Below are 24,149 nucleotides of genomic sequence, written 5' to 3' on the forward strand. Positions count from 1 at the left end.
CCTGGTGCACCTGAAGGTATCATGGGGCTGCAATTGCCCTTCACCCATCCTTCTTTGGAGCCTTAGTTCCCTGTTATCTCCTTCCAGGAATTTTGCTTTCATCCCTTAGCTATCTCCTCACTTCCAGGATCTTCTCCAGTCCCTGTTTCCTTCACACTCTGACTCTATGACTTTTCTAAAGGTCAGGTTTGTTGATATCACTTATGTTAAAGTGCCCCAATTCCTCCTAAATTCTTACACTTTTAGTTTGAAATTCTCCCATGAAGCACTCAAGGTCCTTTCTGATTTGACATCGGCCAGATTTCCCTGATGTAACCTTCCCTCCAGAAATGTTCTGATTCTGGTAGATAGAACTGTCTTCATCACCAGAGTCCACCTATCTGGGGTTGACTCTAGATCAAATCTTGGCAAGTACTTTGGGATCATTCCTGAGAGATTTTATGATATACAAATTACATATTTTTATTCAAAATGATGGATATAGCTTTATCAAACAAGACTTCTGAGGTAACTTTCTGAGACTTGAGTCACAAATCAGGATTCTGGTGAGCTTGACCAGGCCTTAATATATATTAGGAGCCAGTTCACATCCTCACCCTCCTCCTTAGAATTTGGCTTGATTTATTAATTTACATTTTAAAACCTATTCTGTCCACAGATAGAAACATTATTTCAGGTCTGATTTCATCAATCAAGAGCATACTCTTTAGATACTAATCAGTAGAGTCCAAGATGGCATTATTTTCTCTAGTATCTTTGAAACATTATTGGTTCACTTATTTTAGTTTTTAATTTTTATTGGTTCACTTTTAACTTAAGGTCAAATAAACATCAAAGTTTATATGAATTGCCCCTGCAATGCTGGTGCCTATTATTGTCTATCCACCCAAGCAATTGATCTTTTAAATCTGAATTCTGTCATCTATCAGACTAGCTATATTTATCATCTATCAATGATCTACACATTTGATCAGCATACCTTTTGTGTCTTCTACCAAATACATTAAAGTTTATAGGATAGAAAGAAGCCAAGTGAAGAAGTTTCTGCCCAGGACTAGAGTTTAACTTACTCCTTATTTCTTAATCAAGATGCTTGTGGTTGATTTTTGGTTAAGCTATGTTCCCATTCAGTGATCAGCACTCACATATGTTCATAACTCACTTGTTTAAAATTTGTCTTAAAAAGTAGTAGAAGCACCAAATGGAGCTTTTTCTTAGGTTCTGAAGTTCATTTCCCCTGCTTTGGAAAGTCAAAACATTTGCATGTCTACCAAGACATCTAGCATTCATGCTTGCAGGCAGGGATGGTCCTCAGTGTGTATACACAGGAATATGCACGGCAGTTGTTGGAGCCCAAGATTTGTTCTGATTGGTTGTGTCCATGGCATACTTCTAAATATATATATACACACACACATTTTGGGACAAGGTCTGGCTCTGTCACCCAGGCTGGAGTGCAGTGGTGTGATCTCAGCTCACTTGTAACCTCTGACTCCAAGGCTCAAGCCATCCTCCCACCTCAGCCCCCTGAGTAGCTGGGATTACAGTCGCATGCCACCAAACCCAGCTAATTTTTGTATTTTTGGTAGAGATGGGATTTTGTCATGTTTCCCAGGATGGTCTCGAAGTGGCGATCTTAAACGATCCACCCACCTAGGCATCCCAAAGTGCTGGGATTACAGGCATGAGCCATCCAACCCAGCCCTGCTAAATATTTTAATATCAGCTTTGATTGCAGAACCAATACAGGCAATGTAAGGTTTTAATTTTTTATCTTGAGATCTGCTTGTCTGTGCTGTGTCAACAAATTCACATAGAACAAGTAGGTGACTTTTATTAATATCTCAGGTTTAACTTTATATTTCCTCTTTGTTCTACATTTTTTTCTTCTTTTAAATTTAAAAAATGCATTTTTCTTACTGGAGAAGAAAGAAGCAAAGGATGTGTTAAAGAGAGTAGCTTTTTATCATTGTCAAGGCGTAACACTCTATCATTTTACTCAAATTCTGTATTACCTCTTCCTTATTCCTGTTCTGTTATAATTTAGCTTGAGCACACACACACACACACACACACACACAGACACAAGAAGTCAGTGCAGGGCCATCAGAGGGGAGGCACAAATATTTGGGAGATCATGGATCCTCCTGGTTGTTGCCACTGTTTGAAGACTATAAAATTTCTTGTTTCCCAGCAGCAAGCGCAGCAGAAGGCAGGTAATGAATTTTCTGCTAACTTGCCTAAAATGAAAGATTAATCATCCCTCAGAAGGGTCAAGGTTTGAGTAATGCCAGCCCTAGTTACCTTCTATTCCAGTGATAGCTTTGGAAGGCTTCTTAACTGCTTCCCTGATTCTGAATTCACTGAATCTCACTTTTTTCTTTTTTTTTTTTTTCTCTTCTACACTTTTTACCCTTTGCCACCTCTCATTACTTTCTCCTTTTCTCTCTCCTCATTGTGTACGAGAAAAAGAGTTTGGATTCAGGATTTAAACAATCCTGGCTTTAAGTTGTTTCTCGCTACACAATTTTGGGCAAGTTATTTAATTTTTCAGTGTATCAAGTTCTTTTTTTGTGTGAAAGAACATGACAGTGTGACTTTTAAAGATTAAGTAAGAATTTATATCTGGAAATGCCTGGCATACACAGTAACAACTCAATAAATGCTGATATAAGTTCCCATTATTTCTTTTTCTTCTTTCTTTTTTCATTTTCCTTCCTGCTCCATTTATCTCTTATATATATTCTTATCTGCTCTATTCCTTTTCTATCCATCAGTTAAAGAAGGTCCCAACCTTGAAGCTCCCAGCTTGTTACGTTTTAATTCAACTTTTTTATTAAGGAAAATTTCAAACATATATAAAAAGTAGAGAGGAGTATAATTAAGCTCACATACCTGTTACTCACTGCATCTATAATCAATACAACTCACCGCTAATTTCATTTTACCTACATCTGAAAAAGCTTGTTACCACAGCCCCCACCCTTGCACACATACCCATACTCACTGAATTATTCGGAACTAAATTCCAAACAACATATCACTTCACCTGTAAATATTGTCTGCCCCTTCTGATCATAGCCAGGAAGACAGCCAATATTTGTCCCTGGGATATTTCTGGGATGTCTACAGGGTGTTTCTATATCAAAACCTGGTGTTTTATTACTGGCTTTGATGCCTTTCACAAGTTGCCACAGGCTGAGGGATTGCAGAGCGAGAAAGGAGAAGCCAAATTGTCTCAGCCTTTAATTTGTTCTAAATCAGATTCTGATTGCAACTGTTATGGGGACACAGTTGTAGATTTATCTGCCTAGGCCTTGTGACTTGGATGAGACAATCTCTAAACTTTACTGAGCATCTGCTTCTTATGTATATTGTTGTGGCCTGAAAAACATGACCTATAAGGCGTATGTTTGAATTCAAAATGTATTGATTGTTACTCGTGTTTCCCAGTCTTCTAGGAGTAAGAATTGGTCAGATAAGTGCCAATGATGAGAATCTCTGAAAAGCTGAGAAAATAAACTGTCTGCCTTAAAAGGGAATTTGGTGATTTTTCTGATCCAACTCCCGCTTTGTGCAAATAGGTAAATTCAGGCCTGTAGAGGAGCGGCATTCTCCATGTTCCACAGTTCTATTGAGTTGTTGGTGATGGTCTGCAGTGTGTGCTGGTGATGTGAGGCATATTTATTCTTTCCTGGGGAGCAGTAAGGATCTGAGTCATAGACTGCAGAATTTCCAGGTGTGAGGGCATCTGGTTTGGAATGGTGTGGGTCACTCAAATTCCTGTGTGTGGGCAAGGACACAGTGCTCTCTCCCCAGCGTCCTTCCGAATCCATCAAAGCAGGAGTAATAGGAACACCATCTAGGGGAGTGCACATTATTTCTCTCACCACCTCCCCACCCCAGCCTCCAAGAAGCAGAGTTCTTCCTGGAGCAGGTTGGAGGAGGAAAGCTTGGCATAAACAAGAGACCCTTCAGGAAGTCTGCGTGTCAGGGCCAGCTGCCTCAGTGAAGGCTCAGGTTTAGGGCCAGAGCCAGCTTCAACCATAGGTGAGTCCCAAACTTCATCATGTTTGGGGAAGATCAGAAAGTTAAGAACACGTGAGAATGAAAATTAAATGCCAAAGGACATTCAGTGATCTCTCTAGAATTTGCTTCCATTTCCAAACACATACATTATGAATAATTGAGCCTTGAGGGTGAAGCAACTAGCGGATTTGAAATTGAAACTCAAGTTTATGGTCTACGTTTACACTATTGTGAATCTTTGGCCAAGTCGCCTTTCCTTTCTGAACTTACTTTTCCATTGCGAATTTGAGCTGAAGATGCCCATGCTACCTCTGTAACTGGCTGATTGTGAGGGCTAAACGAAATTATTGATGTGAAAGAGGCTCGTAAACTATAAATTCTGTATAAACTTAAGTAATAGTAACTTAAAATGGCAGACTTGGAGTAGATCCTATGCTTCATGCTTACAAAACTAGAGTAAGAAAAATCCTGGAGGCCTGAATGGAGATGCCAGATGCCAAGGGAGATTTTCTAATTCACGGAAAATAGTCAAGTAAAACCAAAGGGTGGACAGAGTTCTCTAAGTTAGACTTGGGTGGTCTCAGAGGCTATGGTTTGAATCTGAATAAAGAGGTGTACTGTCCCTGAGAAAGAATCAAACCTATTTCCTTTCTAATCAAAGGAACTAAAAACAAAAAACTTGATGTTGACTTTCAGGTAGGATTAAGTCATTACCAGAAACTAGGACAGGGAGTCTGAAAGCCCTCATTTCAATTTGTAAACTGCCACACACTAACTACGTGACCTTGGGCAGAAAACTTATTCTCATAAGAATATGACCTCAAGGAAAAATTGGAGTCTGGTTGAGAAAACTAGGCAGCAATTGAGACATTGATTTTTCCCACCCAGGTGTCCCACCACGTTTAAGATCATGAACTGCTTGTAATTATAGGATTTTTAAAGTCAGGAAGTGACAGACCTTATAGCTTAATTTAGGCCTGGATTGGCTTTTCAGCCTTAATCTATGGCTCAGGCTACAAACATTTTCACCTAAATTCTTGATAGGTAGGCCGGGCGTGGTGGCTCACACCTATAATCCCAGCACTCTGGGAGGCCGAGGCAAGTGGATCACCTGAAGTCAGGAGTTTGAGACCAGCCTGGCCAACATGGTGAAACCCTGTCCCTAATAAAAATACAAAAAATTAGCCAGGCATGGTGGTGGACGCCTGTAATTCCAGCTACTCAGGAGGCTGAGGCAGGAGAATCTCTTGAACCCGGGAGGCAGAGGTTGCAGTGAGCCGAGATCATGCCATTGCACTTCAGCTTGGGTAACAAAAGCGAAACTGTGTCTCAAAAAAAAAAAAAAAAAAATCTTGATAGGTAAAATTTGATAAAATTGTATTTCCTGTCTTTCAGTGGGAATTCCTTCTCCTGTCAAATTACATATATGTATGTATAATTTGCATAATGTATATAATTTGGACCAGGGGAGGTGGGATCTCAATGTTCTCAGCACCATTGACCTCCAAGGTCAAAAATCTAAATCCAAGGAGGTGTGTTTTGAAGAATGGAAAGACTGTAGCTGTCTGAGAGATTCACATAGGGAGCTACTGGGAGTGAAAACTAGGAGGTTAAGAGCACATCAGGAGAGCTTCGAATACCTTGCTGGAGATTCTGGATTTGATGCTATAATAAACTGGTTAGCATCGCTGGCTCTTTTTAGGGGGAAAGATATCAGATAGGTGTTTAGAGTTTCCAGTGGCAATAGGGTAAAGGAAAAACTATAGAAAGGAAGAGTCTGGAAGAGAGAAGACAAGTAGGAGATGATTTCAGCATTCCAGAAAAGAGGCAACAGGGATTTGATATGTGGCTCTGGCTGGGAGGCAGCTACTATGTGAGACAGTCAGGGGATGACGACAAGAAGTCCTTCCATGTGGCCTCCTGCTGAGCATGAGCTCCCTGAACAGATATCTTGCCTCCAGGGAAACTGAAACAATGGAACAAGGGGCTTGAGAAGGCCATTTGATCTGACCATTGAGGCATAGTTTATGATGAAAGTTTCTCTTCTGCTCTAGAAGTTAGTTATTGTGTGACAAGCAAAGATAAAGTGGTGAGGAAAGTAAGGAATTTATAATAGCAAGGGAGGAGCAGCCATCTCTAAACACAAGCTCTGGGTAAGTCAGATTTTCTATTTGAGCACCTGTTTGTTCATCTGTTGAATTAACTCTGGGTGTTTTTCTTGGGCTGGGTCCAGTGGTAAGTTTAAACTAATCTCTTTTTTTCCCCTAAAATTAGCCCTATGAAGTTCATATTATTCTAGCAGTTTTACAGATGAGGGCCAGAGGCACAGAGAGCAGCTTGCCCAAAGTCACATAACTTGGGAAGGAATGAGGTTTGATATTTTGATCTCCACAGTTCTTTGAACTGTGATAGAGGGGAGACGGGCAGGCGAGTCAGCATCTGGGGCCAGGAGGTGCCACAAAGCAGGAAACCTGAAGGGCTTGGGGTGTTTTGTGGCAGGGTGAGGCATTGCATGGGCTCCTCCCCTTAGATTAGAGGGCTCTTAGATTAAAGGGCTCTAAGAAGAGATCAGAAATCCGAGATAACAAAAAGCTTCTGTTTTCCAAGAGAGCTCTTGAATGCCCAGACTCCCCGAGACTGGTGGAAAATTAAACCCAGTGAGACTTCAAGAATTAAACCTCACTTAGACTTCAGTTACAAGGAGGTGGAGGCAGGATTTTGTGTGAACCTGGAAGAGGCAGGGCTGGTGGAGGGGGCTGGTTGGAAACGAACTTAGAACTGGAGAGGAAGAATTTATCATTTCCTAAACATGAAAGTTCAGCAAAGCTGGGCTGGCAGTGCCAATCTTATGGGAGGTGGGGAGATGTGTGGGAAGAGCAGTGAGGGAAACAACCCTGAGCCTTTTCACTAATCCACAGATTTTTCAGCATTTCTTTATCTCATTAGAGCCCATTAAGTTCCTGAATTCACTCCTTTCTTGTAGTTTCAAAGCATTAGAAACAGCCAATGCACCAACACTTTCCAGTCTGTAATATCTGTTCCTTTGCCACTCCCTCTCTCTAAAAGGTAGGAAAATGCCAGTGGATTGGGGACAAAAAAAATTTTTTTAATTAATGTGAGAGAATCCCTGCACAGCCTAATGATGACAAATGCCATAAATTTAAGAGTATAATTCAACCCTTTGAAACTCAGGTCCAAATAGGGGGAAAAAATGAGTAACTAATTTTTTTTAATTTTAAAGAGCTAATAATCTAATGAGGAATATACAAATTGTTCAAGAATACAAATAATATGCATATTAAACATATTAAATACACTTATGATAGTGAGGGGAAGGAAAGTGGAGTTTGGGAAGCAAAGGATATAAATAATAAATAAAACAAGAGAGGGGACTTGCAAGGACAAATGATTGTGAACTTAGGAGCATGATTAATTAAATATTAGTGCTAGGGGTCCAAAAATTAAAACTGTATGGTAGACAAAAGGGAAGAATGTCTTGGTCCATCTCCTGTGAAGTCAGCAGTGATTAACTATGTTATTTATGTGAGAAACCCAGAAATTCCCAGGGCTCCAGGCCTGCATTCATCAATTCATATAGTCTAAAATTTTAGCCAAGACTACTGAGAGGTCATTGGAAACTGTTGCTGAATGAATGGGGCTTGTATACCAGTTGAAAGGCAAAGCAACTTTATTTTTAGAGGGACTTGTGTCTCATTTCCATGATTCTTCTTGGGCTCTGGGCTTCCAGGCTATTAAGAGTAGTACTTGCCACTATCTATTCACAATAGCAAAGACATGGAATCAACCTAAATGCCCACCAATAATAGACTAGATAAAATATGGTACATATGCACCATGGAATACTATGCAGTCATAAAAAAAAAAAACAAGATCATGTCCTTTGCAGGGACATGGATGGAGCTAGAGGGCATTATCCTTAGCAAACTAATGAAGGAACAGAAAACCAAATAACACATGTTCTCACTTATAAGTGGAAGATAAATGATGAGAGCACCTGGACACATAGAGGGGAACAACACACACTGGGGCCTATTAGAGGATGGAGGGTGGAAGGAGGGAGGGGATCAGGAAAAATAACTACTGGGCACTAGGCTTAATACCTGGGTGATGAAATAATTTGTAGAACAAACCCCTATGACACAAATTTACCTATATAACAAACCTGCACATGTACCCCTGAACTTAAAATAAAAGTTAAAAAAAATAGAAAAAAAAGAGGAATGCTTGCAATTTTTGTAAATATATAATTATTTTTTTAAAGTTATTTACTTTTTTAAAGCACTGCATTCAGAATGTCAGATTATTGTCCAGAAAGTTGGCAACAATTAGTATTCGCCATTCCCCCACCCATCGTGTAAGAGCCTCCTATACCAGACGGAGCCCAGGCTGGGAATCACCATTCCTTTTAACTTTTGCCAATCTGATAAGTGTGGAATGTGTCTTTTCGTATTTATACTTCTTTGATTATTGGTGAGAGAGAACACTGTATCCTACCACAGATGCCATTTGATTTTCTGCCTCATGCCCATTTTTTTCTGTTGGTCTGGTAGTTTTTTCTTACTGATATATAAGCACTTGAAATCATTTCTAAGGATTTGTATTAATTTGCTGTCCTTCGCATACATTGTGACTATTTCCTCTCCTCGAGCCAGTTTCCTCCTAACTCTTTTTGAGAGATCCTAGATGGCCGGCCCATTCTTTGATTTATCTTTAAGCTCAAATAATATTAGAAATAACATTTGAAATGCCTAGACCAACCCTTTTGCAGTGACTTTACTGGGAGGTTGCATAAGCATCTAGACACTTCCATACATTGAGGAAAAACAGACAGCCGTGTTTAAGGACCTCAGAGGGCTTGCTATCACCCATTTATAATTTTCCCAGAACTTATGAGTCCCAGGTCCTCATTGCAGTGGTGAGCGCTGAGTGCTCACGGGGGTGTGTGTGGGACAGGATGTGGTTTGAGTTCTGTGATCCTCACCCCGACCTCATGCGTCGGGAATCCTTGCAGCCCTGTGATTGGCCTGTGGGGGCTTGGGCTAAGTCCCTGCCAAGATACCAAAAGACTGCAGAGGTGGGCAAAGACCTCAGGCCCCTAGACTAGCAATCTACAAACACTAGTCATGACTACACAGTTAAGGGTCGTCCATCTGCTTCCCCTTCTCCTAGCCTGCTTTGTGCAAACAAGTCCCAAGCAGGAGAAGATGAAGGTGAGTGAGCTTCAGAGAGGGCATGGTAGTTACTCTTCTGTCCTACTTCTAGACCCTGCCCTCCACTCCTTCTTGTAAGACTCCAACTCCTGCTTTCTTCTTCTTTGCCAGTTCCCCTAAACCTTGCTTTTTTTTCTCCTTGAATCTTCTTCATTCCTATGGATGGGTATTCCTTGCGTTGAATATGACTAGGGAAGAAAGGGTCTCCATATGACTAGGGAAGAAAGGGTCTCCATACCTTCTTCAGGTGGAGGTCCCCTGGAGACCTCTCTGGCCACATCAGTCTCTGCTTCAGAGCTGGGTCTGAGGCTGGGACAGCGATGGGCTTTAGAGTAGGTGGGGACTGGGGTTTGGAGGAGAAGCTGAGTGGACTTGTCTCAGACACAGCTCAGCAACAACCCCTTGAAGAGGAGGAAAAAACGAATGTGGAAGTTTTAAGGATGGATAAAGTCAGAGAGTTATCAGAGAAACATAAAACATGAAAAAAAAAATCAGAGCCCTAAAACAACTGGATTTGGAGTCAGGCATCTTGGATTCTGGCCTCAGTTCTACGCCCAATTCATGGCTCGTTACCTTATTGATAAGACACATGTGTCTGGCAGCAGAAGGGGCAGTTTAGGAAAGGATAATAATGAATGCGATAACTTGGAGGCAGAAAATAATCATGAAGTTAGGTAAAGGCAAACTTTCATTTACATAATGGGTTACCACTTTTGACTTTGGACAAATTAACCTCTGTTATCTCATTGTAAATTTATGGGTAACAGTAACTACCTTATGGGTGGGTGAATAACAATTATTATGCATATAATACATTCTACAAAATGCAGTTCTAATAACATCTCCCCATCCCTCGCCTCTAAAATTAACTAGATAACATCCTGGGTGAACTTCTATTTTGAGAATTGATATGGTTTTTATGTTACCTGTGGTGCTTAATTGAGTGTGGAGACTCTGGGCTGCAGAATTTGCTTAATAAAAGCTGCGTCTAGAGATAATTGAGACACGTTATGTGGACTTCAATAAATTTGAAACAGCAGTCAATATCAGAAGTAAACTGGACTAAAGGAAGTCTTCAAATTGAGAGTCTCTCTAAGCTTTTGCATACTGGTACCCAACATGACTGTGAGTGATTGTCATTGCAGTAGCAAAAGAAAAAAAAAAAGGCAAATTCTTGCAAATGTTTAACTTGAAACTAGGTAACATGGAGATAGAAACAGATACTTTTACACAATATTCTCTTTATAGATCCCTCAATTTTGCTGGTGCATGTATATGTGTATAAATTTAGGGAAAGGTGTAAAAACCTGCATAGAAAAATATCTTTTTCCTCAAGAGTAAGAAGTGAGTAGCTACAACCTAGTATGCTGGTGATAAAATCAGTGGGATAACAGGACTAGAAAAAAGTTGTGTTTTGTTTTGCTTTGTTTTGCATTACTCCTTCTCTGAATGGGGGGCAGATGATGTTCAACCAAAATCCTTACTAGACTACTGCATTTCCAGGAAGTCTAGTTTAATCCTAGTTTGTCTGGACATTCCTTATCAAATAACGCCCTTCTCTCTTTTCTCCAGCCAGTTCCTTTCCACCTTTTTCTCACCGGATGGTTTGGACATAGAGCTTCCTTTTCATATTCCTGTCATATATATTCTGTATTCCATGAGCAATTTGTGGCAGCTTCCCCAGTATAAGAAAAGGGATCAGCATGTGCTGGTGAGCACTGTGGCATCGGTACACTTGGGGTACTGCATGAACACTGTAAGGGTAGAGACAGAGGAGGAGTAAGATGAGACCTGCCTTGTAGAGGAATTTAATAAAAGAACATGCAATGAGAATTTCAGGCAGGACTAATTTGTATTAAGTGGAACTTAACAAATGTTGCATGGAAGTCTGCTCAAATATTAATATGTTCATGAGATTTGAGAAGGAATGGGATAGGTGGAATGGAGGATGAAAGTGGATATTAGACACCTAGAGCACAATGGGCTGATGAGCTGGGTGATGCTGCCCAACAAATTTCAGGGACTCACTTGCAGATGGACTTTAGGGTTCTCCATCTCCTTTCTTGAGAGCCACCAAAAGCTGGGATTTCGGAGTATTGGCTTACATGACCACCATGTTAGTAAGAGAGTGACAGGAGAAATTTATTCAAGGTGGGGATAATATTCGATTCTAGAATGTTAAACATGGAAGCCCACTTGGAGTTCTAGTAAGAATCTAGATAAATATCTTCATTTTACTCATGGGGAAACTGAAGGCCAGGGATGGGAATTGCCCAGGTTCACAAAGGAATTTAACAATGGAGCTGGCTTCTGATTCCCAGGGCAGTGTTCTTTCTACTCTACCTGCTGATGAGTGGAGTAAGAGGTCAGAAGACCTGGGGAAAGATAAGCAACTAAGATATCCTAAAAATAGTTCAGCAATTTAAAACCCTCCCTTCTCAGAGAGTCCAGACAGGAGGCCTTCAATCCAGAGCCAAGGAGTAGCCTGTTTTTTACAGAAGCATGTAAGGCAAGTGTGCTTTTCTCTTCGGCCCCACTTACTTCCAGCTCCTACCATCCCAGCTTATGAATCAATATCCTTTTCCATTATCCGTGTATTTCCTGGTATCTCACATCTTTCAAAATAATAGGAAACTTGATTCTTATGTGTGTGTGTGGAGGGGGGAGTGTAAATAGTAAGTGTGTATATATATGTATATATATATGTATGTATATATATATGTATATATATATATATATATGGTACAAGAGATGTTTTGATACAGACATGCAATGTGTTATAATCACATTATGGAAAATGAGGTATCCATCCCCTCAAGGATTTCTCCTTTGTGCTGCAAACAATCCAATTATATGCTTTTAGTTATTTTAAAATGTACAATTAAGTTATTATTGACTATAGTCACCCTGTTGTGCTATCAAATACTAGGTCTTATTTATTCTTTCTAACTATCTTTTTTTTTTCTCATTAATCATCCCAACCTCCCTTCCACCCTCCTAGTATCTTTCCCAGCCTCTGGTAACCATCCTTCTACTCTCTATCTCCATGAGTTCAATTGTTTTGATTTTTAGATCCCACAAATAAGTGAGAACATGCAATGCTTGTCTTTCTCTGCCTGGCTTATGAGACTTGATTTTTTATTTCCAAGTTACAAGAACCAAGTTTCAGTCTTGTCATTGACACTTTAGACAAGTCTTATTTGTTTTCTAGATCTTGGTTAGAACATAACTATTCTTTGACTTCTTTGAAAGATTACACAGATGCCAGGAATTATTGTTACCAGTATTATCACTTAAAAAAAATCTTCCAGATGGATTGCCACAAAGACGAGAAAGGCACCATCTATGACTATGAGGCCATCGCACTTAATAAGAATGAATATGTTTCCTTCAAGCAGTATGTGGGCAAGCACATCCTCTTCGTCAACGTGGCCACCTACTGTGGTCTGACAGCGCAATATCCTGGTAAGAGAATTCATAGTTACTTCTCTTTGGGACTAAATTTTCCAGCTGATCATATTCTAAATTATACTTGGAATTATATTTTAATTATAATTATGTACCAAAATAAATACTCATAATCAAGTGACTTCATCCCCCATATCAGAAGTCAGCAAGCTTGGGCGGACAGGCCAAATTTGGTCAGCCTGGCTTTGTTAACAAAGTTTTATTGGAATGCAGCCGTCCCCGTTCATTTACACATCACCTATGGCTGCTTTCATGCTGTAAAATAGAGGTTAGTAGTTGTAGGAGTAGTGATGAAGGAAACCATGTGGCCCACAAAGTCTGAAATATTTCCTATCTGGCCCTTTACAGAAAAAATGTGCTAACCCCTTCCCCATGCCCTGCCTCTGCTTTTTCCTGAGATTTCCAGGGGAATCAATATATACTTGAGAACTAGGAGCCTCTCAGAAGATTCCAGAAGTCTTCTTGGTAAATACAGGACAGAAGACCCATGTTTTTGAGACTTTTGCAAGGTTTTACAGGTAACTTACAATGACAAGAATAAGGAGTTTTATACCTGGAACTGCATTTGATTAGAGTGAGGGCTGGCGGATGAGGCTGTAATAGAAGCAAATACTCCCTCTCCAACCTCAACCCCTTTTTAGGATGTAGTTTTTCCTCCCTTTTTGTACATTATTCAGGGAAGAATTTTCTCATATTTTAGGGCATGTGGTTTAAAAATCAGTGAATAACAATCAGGATGGATTATACCAGAGACAAATGTACTTCTTATATTTGAAGTAATAAGACCTTCATTTTTTGTTTTTAATTATGTTTTGAATAAGCATTATATTCACAAGTCTCAAAGTTCAAAAGAAAAAAACTTTAGAACCAAAGGTTTCCACCTTCTTCCCCTCCCTTCAGTAGACCAATATTATCTTGTTTACAGAATACATAGATATTCTTTTTTCTGCTCCCCCCTCCCCAGCTGATAACACACAATAAATACTATTTGCTGCCTTGATTTTTTAATTAATAAAATACATTTGAGTTCAGATCATTTCCTCATTCTTTCTTAAGACTGAATAATATTTATTGGACCACAATTTATTTTCCCAGTTTATAGGGACTTTAAGAATCGATTTATTCAGTTTCCACCCTGCGAATAACAGATAACAGAAGGACATAGGGAGGGGTACTGAGGAACCCTGTGAAAACAGGAAGGCAATCTCTGTTTTTTAAAAGGGCCTAGAGGAGGTACCAGTTGGCTGAGCTGAATCTGAGTGGGACTGGTTAGTGTTTGTCAACGGACTAAAGGCATCTGGCTCAGAAAGGGTTAACAAAGAAGATGATTATAAAAGTCTGAGCAGACAAGTTGGAAAACTTCCTGGTAGTGGACGAAGGCAGCTGAAGCTTGTTTTTCAGCATATCACTGAGGATTTTTAGGAAGAATGCATCTTCAGCATCTTAAGGACTGTTGAAAAATGTTAGGATTGTTGATTTCAAATTTCTCTGTTTGTCTTTGCCTTTGTCAGTTTTACTTCCACTCCACTCAGGGTGAGCCAGGCTGCACAGAGGAGAGAAGCTCAGTCCTCATTGTCTGTGTCTGTTCCTTTAAAAAAGAAAGATTCAGGCCGGGCGCGGTGGCTCACGCCTGTAATCCCAGCACTTTGGGAGGCCGAGGCGGGTGGATCACGAGGTCAGGAGATCGAGACCATCCTGGCTAACACGGCGAAACCCCGTCTCTACTAAAAATACAGAAATATTAGCTGGGCATGGTAGCAAGTGCCTGTAGTCCCAGCTACTCGGGAGTCTAAGGCAGGAGAATCACTTGGATCTGGGAGACGGAGGTTGCAGTGAGCCGAGATCGCGCCACTGCACTCCAGCCTGGGCGACAGAGTGAGAATCTGTCTCAAAAAAAAAAAAAAAGAAAAAAGAAAAGAAAAGAAAAGTCACCTGTTGAACTCTTGAATAATAAAGATGACTAAGCCCCATTTCAGAGGAACAGAAAACTCTCTGAAATGGGACCTGGGCATCCCTATTTTTAGGAACGGGCCTTCAGCTGATTCTGATGTGCTGCAGGTATGGAAAACACTGCACCATGACAAAGGGCTTTTGAGTGCACGTCTGAAGATCCGGCCTCTAACTTCAGCTATGCTACTAACAGCCCTTCTGATGCAGAGCTGTTTCCCTCCCTGGGCCTCTGTTTCCTTCTCTGTAAAATGGGTAATCCCAGGGAATCATCCTTGCACAAGGCAGAACCTCTACCCAGACCAAAATTGTTCCTCCTCTAACTGCAGAACTAAATGCACCCTAGGAGGAGCTGAAGCCCTATGGTCTAGTTGTGTTGGGCTTTCCCTGCAACCAATTTGGAAAGCAAGAACCAGGAGATAACAAAGAGATTCTTCCTGCGCTCAAGTAAGTGTCTTCTTGAAATCCAATAGGAGGCGCCTGTGTACCTTTCCTCAGTCTCCAGAGGCCCTTCCAGCTCAGGAACTTTCTGGGGAGGTATGGATTAATAGGCTCAGGAGCATTACAAGCAGAGTTTAACTTTGGCCTACCGTGATGAGCGTCTGGCAGTTTCCAGACTCTCTCTCCATCCCTGGCTGAGACTTGGATGGCCTATGGAGGACAGAAGGGATGGAGGAAAAGAGACAAGTCATGGGATAGAGAGAAATAAAGTGAGTCAGAGAGCCCAAAGTCAAAACATGGCCATATTCCTCCCCACCCACAACGATACTTCCCTCTTTCTCTCCTTTCTCATGACTTCAAATCCTAGTGTCTCATTATAATCTTTACTTGCATATCCTGGAGCTTCCTGGGAACATTATGGCTTGTTGCAGGTATGTCCGTCCAGGGGGAGGATTTGTACCTAGTTTCCAGCTTTTTGAGAAAGGGGATGTGAATGGTGAAAAAGAACAGAAAGTCTTCAGTTTCTTGAAGGTGAGTAAATTCCTGGCATAAGCCTCCTCCTCTTTTCTAATATTCCTAACATAGAGTTGATGTGGCAGAAATGGATCCAAGGGCTCATGCCCAGTGGTGGGATTGGTCTTTGTGGAGAAAAATCTCCAGATCAGCATTCCACATTGCACATGCTGATCTGGAGATTAATCTGTGAGTATCTATGGGGCTCTAACTTTGTGTGGTGAAGAGAGTTGTGTGGAATGGCAACTTTTACTAGGACCACCCTCTTTTGCTCATTGACATTCATTCATTAATTCATTCCAGGAACACTTGATGAATGCCCGCTATTTATAAAGCAAACTAAATAATAAGGATATAAAGATGAATAAGGCATAGTCTGTACCCTTGATGAGTTTATAATGGAGAGAGAGTTAGAAACCATTAGCTATATAGCTGGGGTGGTGGTTCATGCCTATAATCCCAGCACTTTGGAAGACTGAGGCAGGACAGGAGAATTGCTTGAGGCCAGGAGTTCAAGACTAGCCTGAGCAACATCGTGAGACCCTGCCTCTACAAAACAAATCAAAAAATTAGCTGGGTGTGGTGGCACGTACCTGTAGTCTCAACTACTCGGGAGGCTGAGGCCAGAGGATTGCTTGAGCTCCGGAGCTGGAGGCTGAAGTGAGCTATGATTGTGCCACTGCATTCCACACTAGGCAACCAAGCAAGACACTGTCTCAAAAAAACAAAAACAAAAAAAGTAACAAACCAACAGGTATGATACAGTGTAGTAGGTACCTTTTATGAAACACTGATTTTTAGACATAGAGAATGCCAGAGCTGAAACAACCCTAAAGATTACCAAAGTGAATTGTTCCTAAATGCTGGACTGTGAACCAAGACCAGTCCATGTTAAGACTTTATATATCCTCAATAAATTGAAGACAATAGAACAGTGTATCATGCCTCTGCACCCCACCCTGGGCGACACAGCGAGACTCTGTCTCAAAAACAAAAACAAAAAAGAACATTGTGGGAAGTTTTTTATAAACTCAACTCGTCTAACTTATAGGACTTCCCTTTATTCACAAATTATGACCCACACGCAGTTTATTCTTCCAATGGTCTTTTTAAATTAAGTGACAAAATGATGGTGTTTTAAAAATTTTTGTTATTTGACAAAATATTAGTAATTCAGTGTTGGTCCCAAAAGACAATTATTGAAATATTAGTGGCCCATGGAACCCTAAGACCTGGAAAACCACATTCCAATCCAAGCTATTTACTTTGAAGAAAAGGAAACCAAAAGCATAAAAGGTAACATGTCTTATCCATGGCAGCAAAATTTTGTGATGGGGCTATGGGGAGAAACTGAAAGAGAGCAGATTTTGCTATAATATCTATAATATTCTTGGTAGTTGGCATAGTGGTGATTCAAGAATCTATGGAGTTTTTTAGGAATATCAGGAAGTTAAAATATCTAGGTATAGGAAGGGGTGGATTACCTGTGGGTAAAAATAGCCTGGATCATCCAGGAGCAGAAATAACATTGTTTCTCTTTTCCATCTCTCTGCTTTAGCACTCCTGTCCTCATCCCTCTGAGATTTTGGGCACATTCAAATCTATATCCTGGGACCCTGTAAAGGTCCATGACATCCGTTGGAACTTCGAAAAGTTCCTGGTGGGGCCTGATGGAATCCCTGTCATGCGCTGGTCCCACCGGGCTACGGTCAGCTCAGTCAAGACAGACATCCTGGCGTACTTGAAGCAATTCAAAACCAAATAGGAAGGTGGAGTTAAGGGCAGGAGCAACCCTACTTCTCACCTAATGACTTGCTCTCCCCACCCCCCCCAAAAAAAGGAATATCCATCTTCTCACCACACTCTCTTCCTGCATGGGCTCCACCTGAGTAAATCACCGCCACATACTGCCAGAATTCCCACTCTCCACAAACTAGATTTATATTTGGAAGGCTACTGCTCTTTTGCCTCTCAAGAGTATGTGGGTGAAGACTGAAAAAAATGGAAACCTAAAATCCCCAGACCTCTGTTACAGGTTGAATCATTCATATCCACCAGAGGGAAATCATCCTTCCACGACAATGATTCAGTCGGCCATCACATCCTGAAGAACATTCCTAGACATTCTGACTCTTCCATCTCTCTCTACCCTGGAGGTGTAGAAATAGCAATGGGGTCATAGTCACACAATTTAGGTTCCACTTCATAACATTTTTTGTCTCCTAGGACAAACGTGTATCATCAGTTTCCAACTGTTTTGGCTCAGTTTTCATCCATGACACCTCCCCCTACCAGCCATTCTCCTGTGGGAGCAAGAACATTGCTTCAAAAGAAGAGAGGGCATCTCCATGCTTGTGGGACCCAAAACCTGTCTCTGGCCCTACAAAAGTTTTCCTAATTGTCTGATCTTTAGTGCATTCAGGTTATGGCACCTGGAGAGGAATGCCCTTTATCTTTTGAAGGATGGGATTTCCCATCTCAACCCTGGATTCCTCACCTTCAGAACGAGCCCTGCCACTGTCTCCAATAAAATGTTTTCTGCAGCATCGACAATCTCTATGGTGGTTTTAAAATCCTGTCTGGTGCTTGAACTCATTTTATCTCCCTCCTCCTTCTTACTGTGTCACAAATGATGTATTGCCCACATGACCTGAGCCCCCCAGACAGAAAGATTTATGTTTGGAAGGTTGTCACCTGATGCCTCTCAGTTGTCATTCCTCTTCAGGAATTGCCTCAGCCTAAGTTTTTCCCCTTTCCAGGGCAGCCTGTATCCAGTTACTCATCCCTGAGAGGCATAGAGGCCAAACCCTGACTGCTCAACTTAGCACAACTTTGAAGGGCCATACTAGCTCTAGACATGCACAAGGGGTAGGCCGGTGGCATTTTGTGCTTGCACTGCACCCCAATTTTTCCCTCTGACAAATTCTGCTCCTCTTCTTTGCCACCCCCCCTAACCCTCCACACTGATTCTCAGTTAATGCCCTAGTAAACTTTCTGAATGCAAATATCCATCTTAGAGTCTACTGTCTAGGGAATCCAACCAGTAATTATTGGTACCAAATATGATTTGAGAAAGAAGATACTAAGAGGAGATTTTTGAAGCTGAATTATTCACCGTCTGGTTGATGATGAGAAGATGGGTGGAGCACAACTACTGGCACAAGTAGCAGTGCGGTTGTCAAAACTTTTGCCAAACCTGAACTGGCATGGTAAACTGGTGGAAGAATATGCACTAGCAGACATGAAGTTTTAGGTGCTTGAGAAACATGAGGGGGAATGGTAATTATAACGTAATAGAATTGGATGGTCGTTGCCAGAGGAATTGATGTTTTGGAGAGAGATAATTAAAGACTGAGGATGATATATTATTAAATTAAGGCTAACTGTGAAAGTGTTTCTCCATGGGATGTATAAAGGACCTCTCCTATCTGCAACTTAACAGCAGCAAAACCGAAAGTTCAGGCTCAAGACTTAATCATAGGAATAGTATGTACAACTCTAAAAGAAGTTAGCTTCCAGCTATCACGGTGGTTCACTTCTGTAATCCCAGCACTTTTGGAGGCAGAGGCGGGAGGATCTCTTGGGTCCAGGAGTTCAAAATCAGCCTGGGTAACATAGGGAAAGCCCATCTCTGCAAAATAAGAAACAGAACCAGGCATAGCGGCACACACACCCATGATCCCAGCTGCTAGGGAGGCTGAGGTAAGAGGACCACTTCGGCCCAGAAGTCAAGGCTGCTGCAGTGAGCTGAGATCTCAACATGGAGACATCTGGTTTGATGTATTAGAATATCCAAATCTCCAAATTTTCCAGGACCCCCAAAACTTTTAGAAGTGGCCCATCCCTTCTTATTGAGGGTTAGCATATCCTTCTTGCTTGAAAACAATGCAGATGACTCTGTCTGGCCAAATATTATGTGCCTCTGCTCCCACTCAGAATCTGCCTCATGTCAAACTAGGTTCTCAGAGTTCCTGAAGAAGGGGAGTGCAACCTAAAGTTAGATAAGGAGACTTCACTGATACGGGAGTGCTCTCCCTGAATACAGAATTTTTACACTCTGTCAAGAAACCAACACACTGTTCGGATGGCTCCTATTCGGAAAAAAAGAAAAATGTCTCTCTCTCAATGTAGTAGAAACACCAGAACTGTTTCAGCAGGTGGTAGAAATAGGGGATCAAAAGTTCAGAAAAGTGGGTAGGTTCAAGTGGTTTACCATGCAGTGCTGGGAACCCCACTAGATAACTGTACCTCACAGGAAGGCCAAAGGACATTCAGTTTGAAAAAACAAAAAAGGAATGTGCTGGTGAGAGGGGCCATTTTGTTATGTTGTTCAATTACTTTAACAAAAATTTTAAAAATATTTAATCTTTCTCTGTTAAACCTTCATAGAAAAAGCCTGACATGAAATATAACAAATGTAAACAATGGATTTCTCAAGATATGAGACTTTGGCAAATTTTTAAATAATTATATTACTGTTTTTCTGCATTTACTTAGCCTGCGTTGCATCTATACGTCGAAAACAGTGATTTTTGTAAAGGAAATATTCGCTCTCTGAGTGTTTCCGAGTAGCAAAGTATTTTAACATTATTAGATTTAAAATCAGCGAGTGTCTGGATGGGAGTGGGAGGTTGGCATTTCATGTAAAGCAGCAAATAGTGTAGCGGAACGCAGAGTGGAGAGACAGGAAGTAGAATGGCGAAAATGAAAAGCCCGCGGGATTCCGAAACAATGGAAAATGCGCTCGCTGGTTTTGTGCAGGCGGAATACGCGCTTCTTGGTGGAAACTTCACTCGGAATGTAGTGATTGACACGTCTATTTTACATGCAGCCATCTTAGCTTCCTGCTTTTGGTGAACCGATGCGACTTTCATTCAAATGTTTTTAAATTATTGTCTGACTTTAGAGAAGCCGTAAGAAAATCTGAGCAGAAATTCAAGGTACCGGTGATGTCAACCCTGAGTCCCTAGGGCATCTCTGAGTTGGAAGGAAAAGGGCTCCGGATCAGCTAATTCCAGGGTTCTCTTGATTGTTGCTTTTAATCCCATTCGTGGAAGTCCCGTATTAGAAGGTGCCTAAAGTTCATATTACTTAATGCCTTAAAAAACAATGTTTAAAGAGTTCATCGTCAATCTGTAAGAGCATCTTCTCTTATACCTTTCCAAATCCTTATCATTTCTGTGGCTCCAGTGGCGCAATCGGTTAGCGCGCGGTACTTATAAGACAGTGCACCTGTGAGCAATGCCGAGGTTGTGAGTTCAAGCCTCACCTGGAGCAGTTTTACTATTCTCCGACCTGTAGAAATTCGAAAACAGGGAGAGCTTATTGCGTCTGAGATTTCTTTCAGCGATGTATGTACTCAGATTTAGACTGTACTCAGAACCCTCGCGTGATTTGACTTAAAATTCCCTGGTTAAGATCATGGGTGATAAACGTCGTCACACGGTCCTTTTTGATGCTTGCCTTTGTCCAATACCTCGGCAACAAGTGTATGACAGTCGCTAAAACAGCTCTTCACAGTATTCATTTCAATAAGAAACTGACCGGGCGTGGTGACTCACACCTATAATCACAGCACTTTGAGAGGCTGAGGAGAGCTGGTCTCTTGAGCCCAGGAGGTCAAGACCAGGCATGGGCAACATGATGAAACCCTGTCTCTACAAAAAATACAATTTAGCCAGACGTGGTGGCGCGTGCCTGTGGTTCCTGGGTGACAGAGTGAGACCCTGTCTCAAACAAAGAAACCTGACCTTCACAGTCTCAGGCCCAGATAGATCAGGCATATATAAAAATTCATGACTAGTACTTCTGTGTGACTTTTCAACTCTGTGAAACAAGGATGATCTTAGGTTTTTAAAATCACTATATTAGTGGGAATTTTCTTGTGTCTGAATCTGCTTTCCCTACCTCAGTTTCTTCATTCCTCTGGGATTCTTAATGAGCCTATGATGTCTGTAGTTATGACAGAGACACAGGTATTGAGTCTCAAAAAATAAACCAACCCATTACAGCCTCCGAGCTGAGCAGGAAGCCTACATGTGGGCCACTAATCTCACCCTCTGGATCTTAAACATCTGTGACATCCTGGAGACACAATACAGCTCTCCCTCTTCACAGATTTATGACTGCCCATGTGCAAATGCTCAGCACTACCCGTTCTTTTCTAGCTGCTGCTGCATTTTGAAATGTTTACATTCTCCCTGGTCCCATCCTGAGCTGCCCACCAGGTAAAAGTGGGTTCAAAACAAGACCTACAGACCAACTTGAATTAACACTTGTTTAAAAAAAAAAGTGATAGTGGATAATTTACTTAAACAAGATGTACAATGAACATATCAATAGGAAGGCTATTCACCATGTTGTTTGATAATAAATTAACAATTGATTAACAGCTGCAAGTTCCTCCCATCCCTGTATGCATATCCCTCTGTAATGTGTGTGCGTATGTGTGTTTGTTTTGTTTTGTTTTTTCAAGACAGGATTTTGCTCTGTCCCCCATGCTGGAGTGCAGTGGTGCAATCTTGGTTCATTGCAACCTCCACCTCCTGGGTTCAAGCGATTCTTGTGCCTCAGCTGCTCAAGTAGCTGGGATTACAAGCATGCGCCACCATGCATGGCTAATGTTTGTATTTTTATAGTAGTAGAGTCAGGGTTTCGCCATATTGCCCAGGCTGTTCTCGAACTCCTGAGCTCAAGTGGTCCGCCTGCCTCAGCCTCCCAAAGTGCTGCGATTACAGGCGTGAGCCACCACACCAGGTCTGTAATGTGATTTTGCAGCAGCTTTCATCAAGAGGCCAAGTCTGTTTCCCTCCCTGTTGTATGTGAGTTGACTTTGTGATTTGCTTTGACCAACAGAATTCTGTGAAATGATGTAGAAATGGTGGTGTAGGAGTTCTAAAATTAGGCCTCAAGAAACCTTGTCACTCACCTCTTAGAACCTTCATACCAAGTTGGTACAAGATGCTGGAAACCTCATCAAGCATCTTAGGTGGAAGACCACATGGAGAAAGAGTCTCAGCTATCTCAGCCATCCCAGGCAGTCCAGCTGACACCCCACACATGTTAGTGGGACCATCTTGGACCATCCAATCTCAGTCAAGCTGCCAGATGACTACAGTCACATGAGCGACCCAAGACAAAATCAACAAAAGAATTGCCCAGCTAAACACAGCTCCAATCATTGACCTGAAGAATTGTAAACAGAAGAAACAATTGTTGTTTTAAGCCACTAAATTTGCGTAAGGTTTGTTACACAGATATAAATGATGGATATAAGCACTAAGCACAGTTCTGAGCACAAAGTAAGAGCCTAGGGTAAGTTAGGAGTTTATGACTTTTGGGGATCTTCTCATTGCCCCAAGAAGTGGGTCTTCTCTCCTCTTGCCACAACACGGAAACTCCAGAATCGTTTGGAATCCTGGGTTGTTCAAATTGATCCTTGGAGTAAGCTTCTGACTCCTTGTGTCCTTGCACCAAGCTCAGAGTTCCTGCTCTGAAAGACCAAGAGCTTCCAGATCTCTAGAGTGAGTTGAGGTATGAATGGATAGAGGTGTCCTACAGTCCTTGCCTGATTTTGTAAACTAAACTGCAGAGTCCACAGTCCTTTCTAGCTGCATTTTCCTAGTGCTGGCTGTCCTTTTGGTAGGTGTGCTGATTTGCCTTGTCACCCGTGACAAGGAGAAAAGGGTTTGATATCCATATTGAGAGACATTTGAATATTTATTTTTAAATAATTGTAGTAGTTTAGAGATGCCAGACAGTCATACTTGATAGCTTGTTTCCAGTTTGCCTAATATTTTTTCAAGAAAATTCCATAGCAGACAATTCTTATGTGTCACATACTTGTCATCATGGTGGCTAGAAGCAGAGTATACAGTTCTGTTTTCCAGCAATTCCTGAGTAGCTTCCCACCAGGCAAAATACCAGATTCAGGCAAAAAAAATTTTCTTTTTTGCTTTGGATTTTAAACTAAATCTAAACAGAAAGCAGCATCTGTGTATTTTATTTAGAAATGTTTCCTTTGATAGAAGAAAGAGTTGAAAATGACAATTGAACAATGTCATAAATTATGACAGAAAGAATTTCCTGTCTAATTTATTAGTCAAACTATCAATCAAAACTGAGTATGTTATAAAGCCATTTATAGACAGAGTCACCCTCTCAGAAAATTCCTAGAGGTTATCCTCCATCAAAATGATACAACACTAAAAAAAGGAAAACATAAGGGTCCAAAACAGGAAGAAGGCAAAGTATATCCCAGGTCGGTGGAAGAAAAGCCCCAAGAAGACACCTGTGTAACATGCCTAGAGAACAACCAGTCCAGATTGAAGCAGGGGTACAAAGGGTCCAGAGAGGAGACCACTAAGGAAAATATTAAAATTGATAGGTTCTTTGAGGTATTTCACCATATTGAGAGTTGCTTAAATTCAAGGAAAATCAGTTGCGAATGAATTGGTTACATGATCATAAAAGATAAAGTAAAAGGCAGTTAATAACTTTGCAGAAAACTAAAAGGCACAT

At 41.2% G+C, this 24,149-nt stretch overlaps 1 protein-coding gene and 1 non-coding gene across 2 annotated transcripts; both read left to right on the forward strand.

Moving 5' to 3' along the window:
* Window positions 1-9,171: 9,171 nt before the first annotated feature.
* Window positions 9,172-18,178, forward strand: GPX5 (glutathione peroxidase 5). Its single transcript, NM_001256230.3, has 4 exons — window positions 9,172-9,260; window positions 12,572-12,725; window positions 15,548-15,647; window positions 17,188-18,178. The coding sequence occupies exons 1-3, from the start codon at window positions 9,174-9,176 to the stop codon at window positions 15,607-15,609; spliced, it is 303 nt and encodes a 100-aa protein (NP_001243159.1). The 5' UTR covers window positions 9,172-9,173; the 3' UTR covers window positions 15,610-15,647; window positions 17,188-18,178.
* Window positions 18,179-20,812: 2,634 nt separating this feature from the next.
* Window positions 20,813-20,906, forward strand: TRNAI-UAU (transfer RNA isoleucine (anticodon UAU)). Its single transcript has 2 exons — window positions 20,813-20,850; window positions 20,871-20,906. It is a non-coding gene; the product is annotated as a tRNA-Ile (tRNA).
* Window positions 20,907-24,149: the final 3,243 nt, after the last annotated feature.

Source organism: Pan troglodytes, chromosome 5, assembly GCF_028858775.2.
Source record: "Pan troglodytes isolate AG18354 chromosome 5, NHGRI_mPanTro3-v2.0_pri, whole genome shotgun sequence".
Lineage (NCBI taxonomy): Eukaryota > Metazoa > Chordata > Mammalia > Primates > Hominidae > Pan > Pan troglodytes.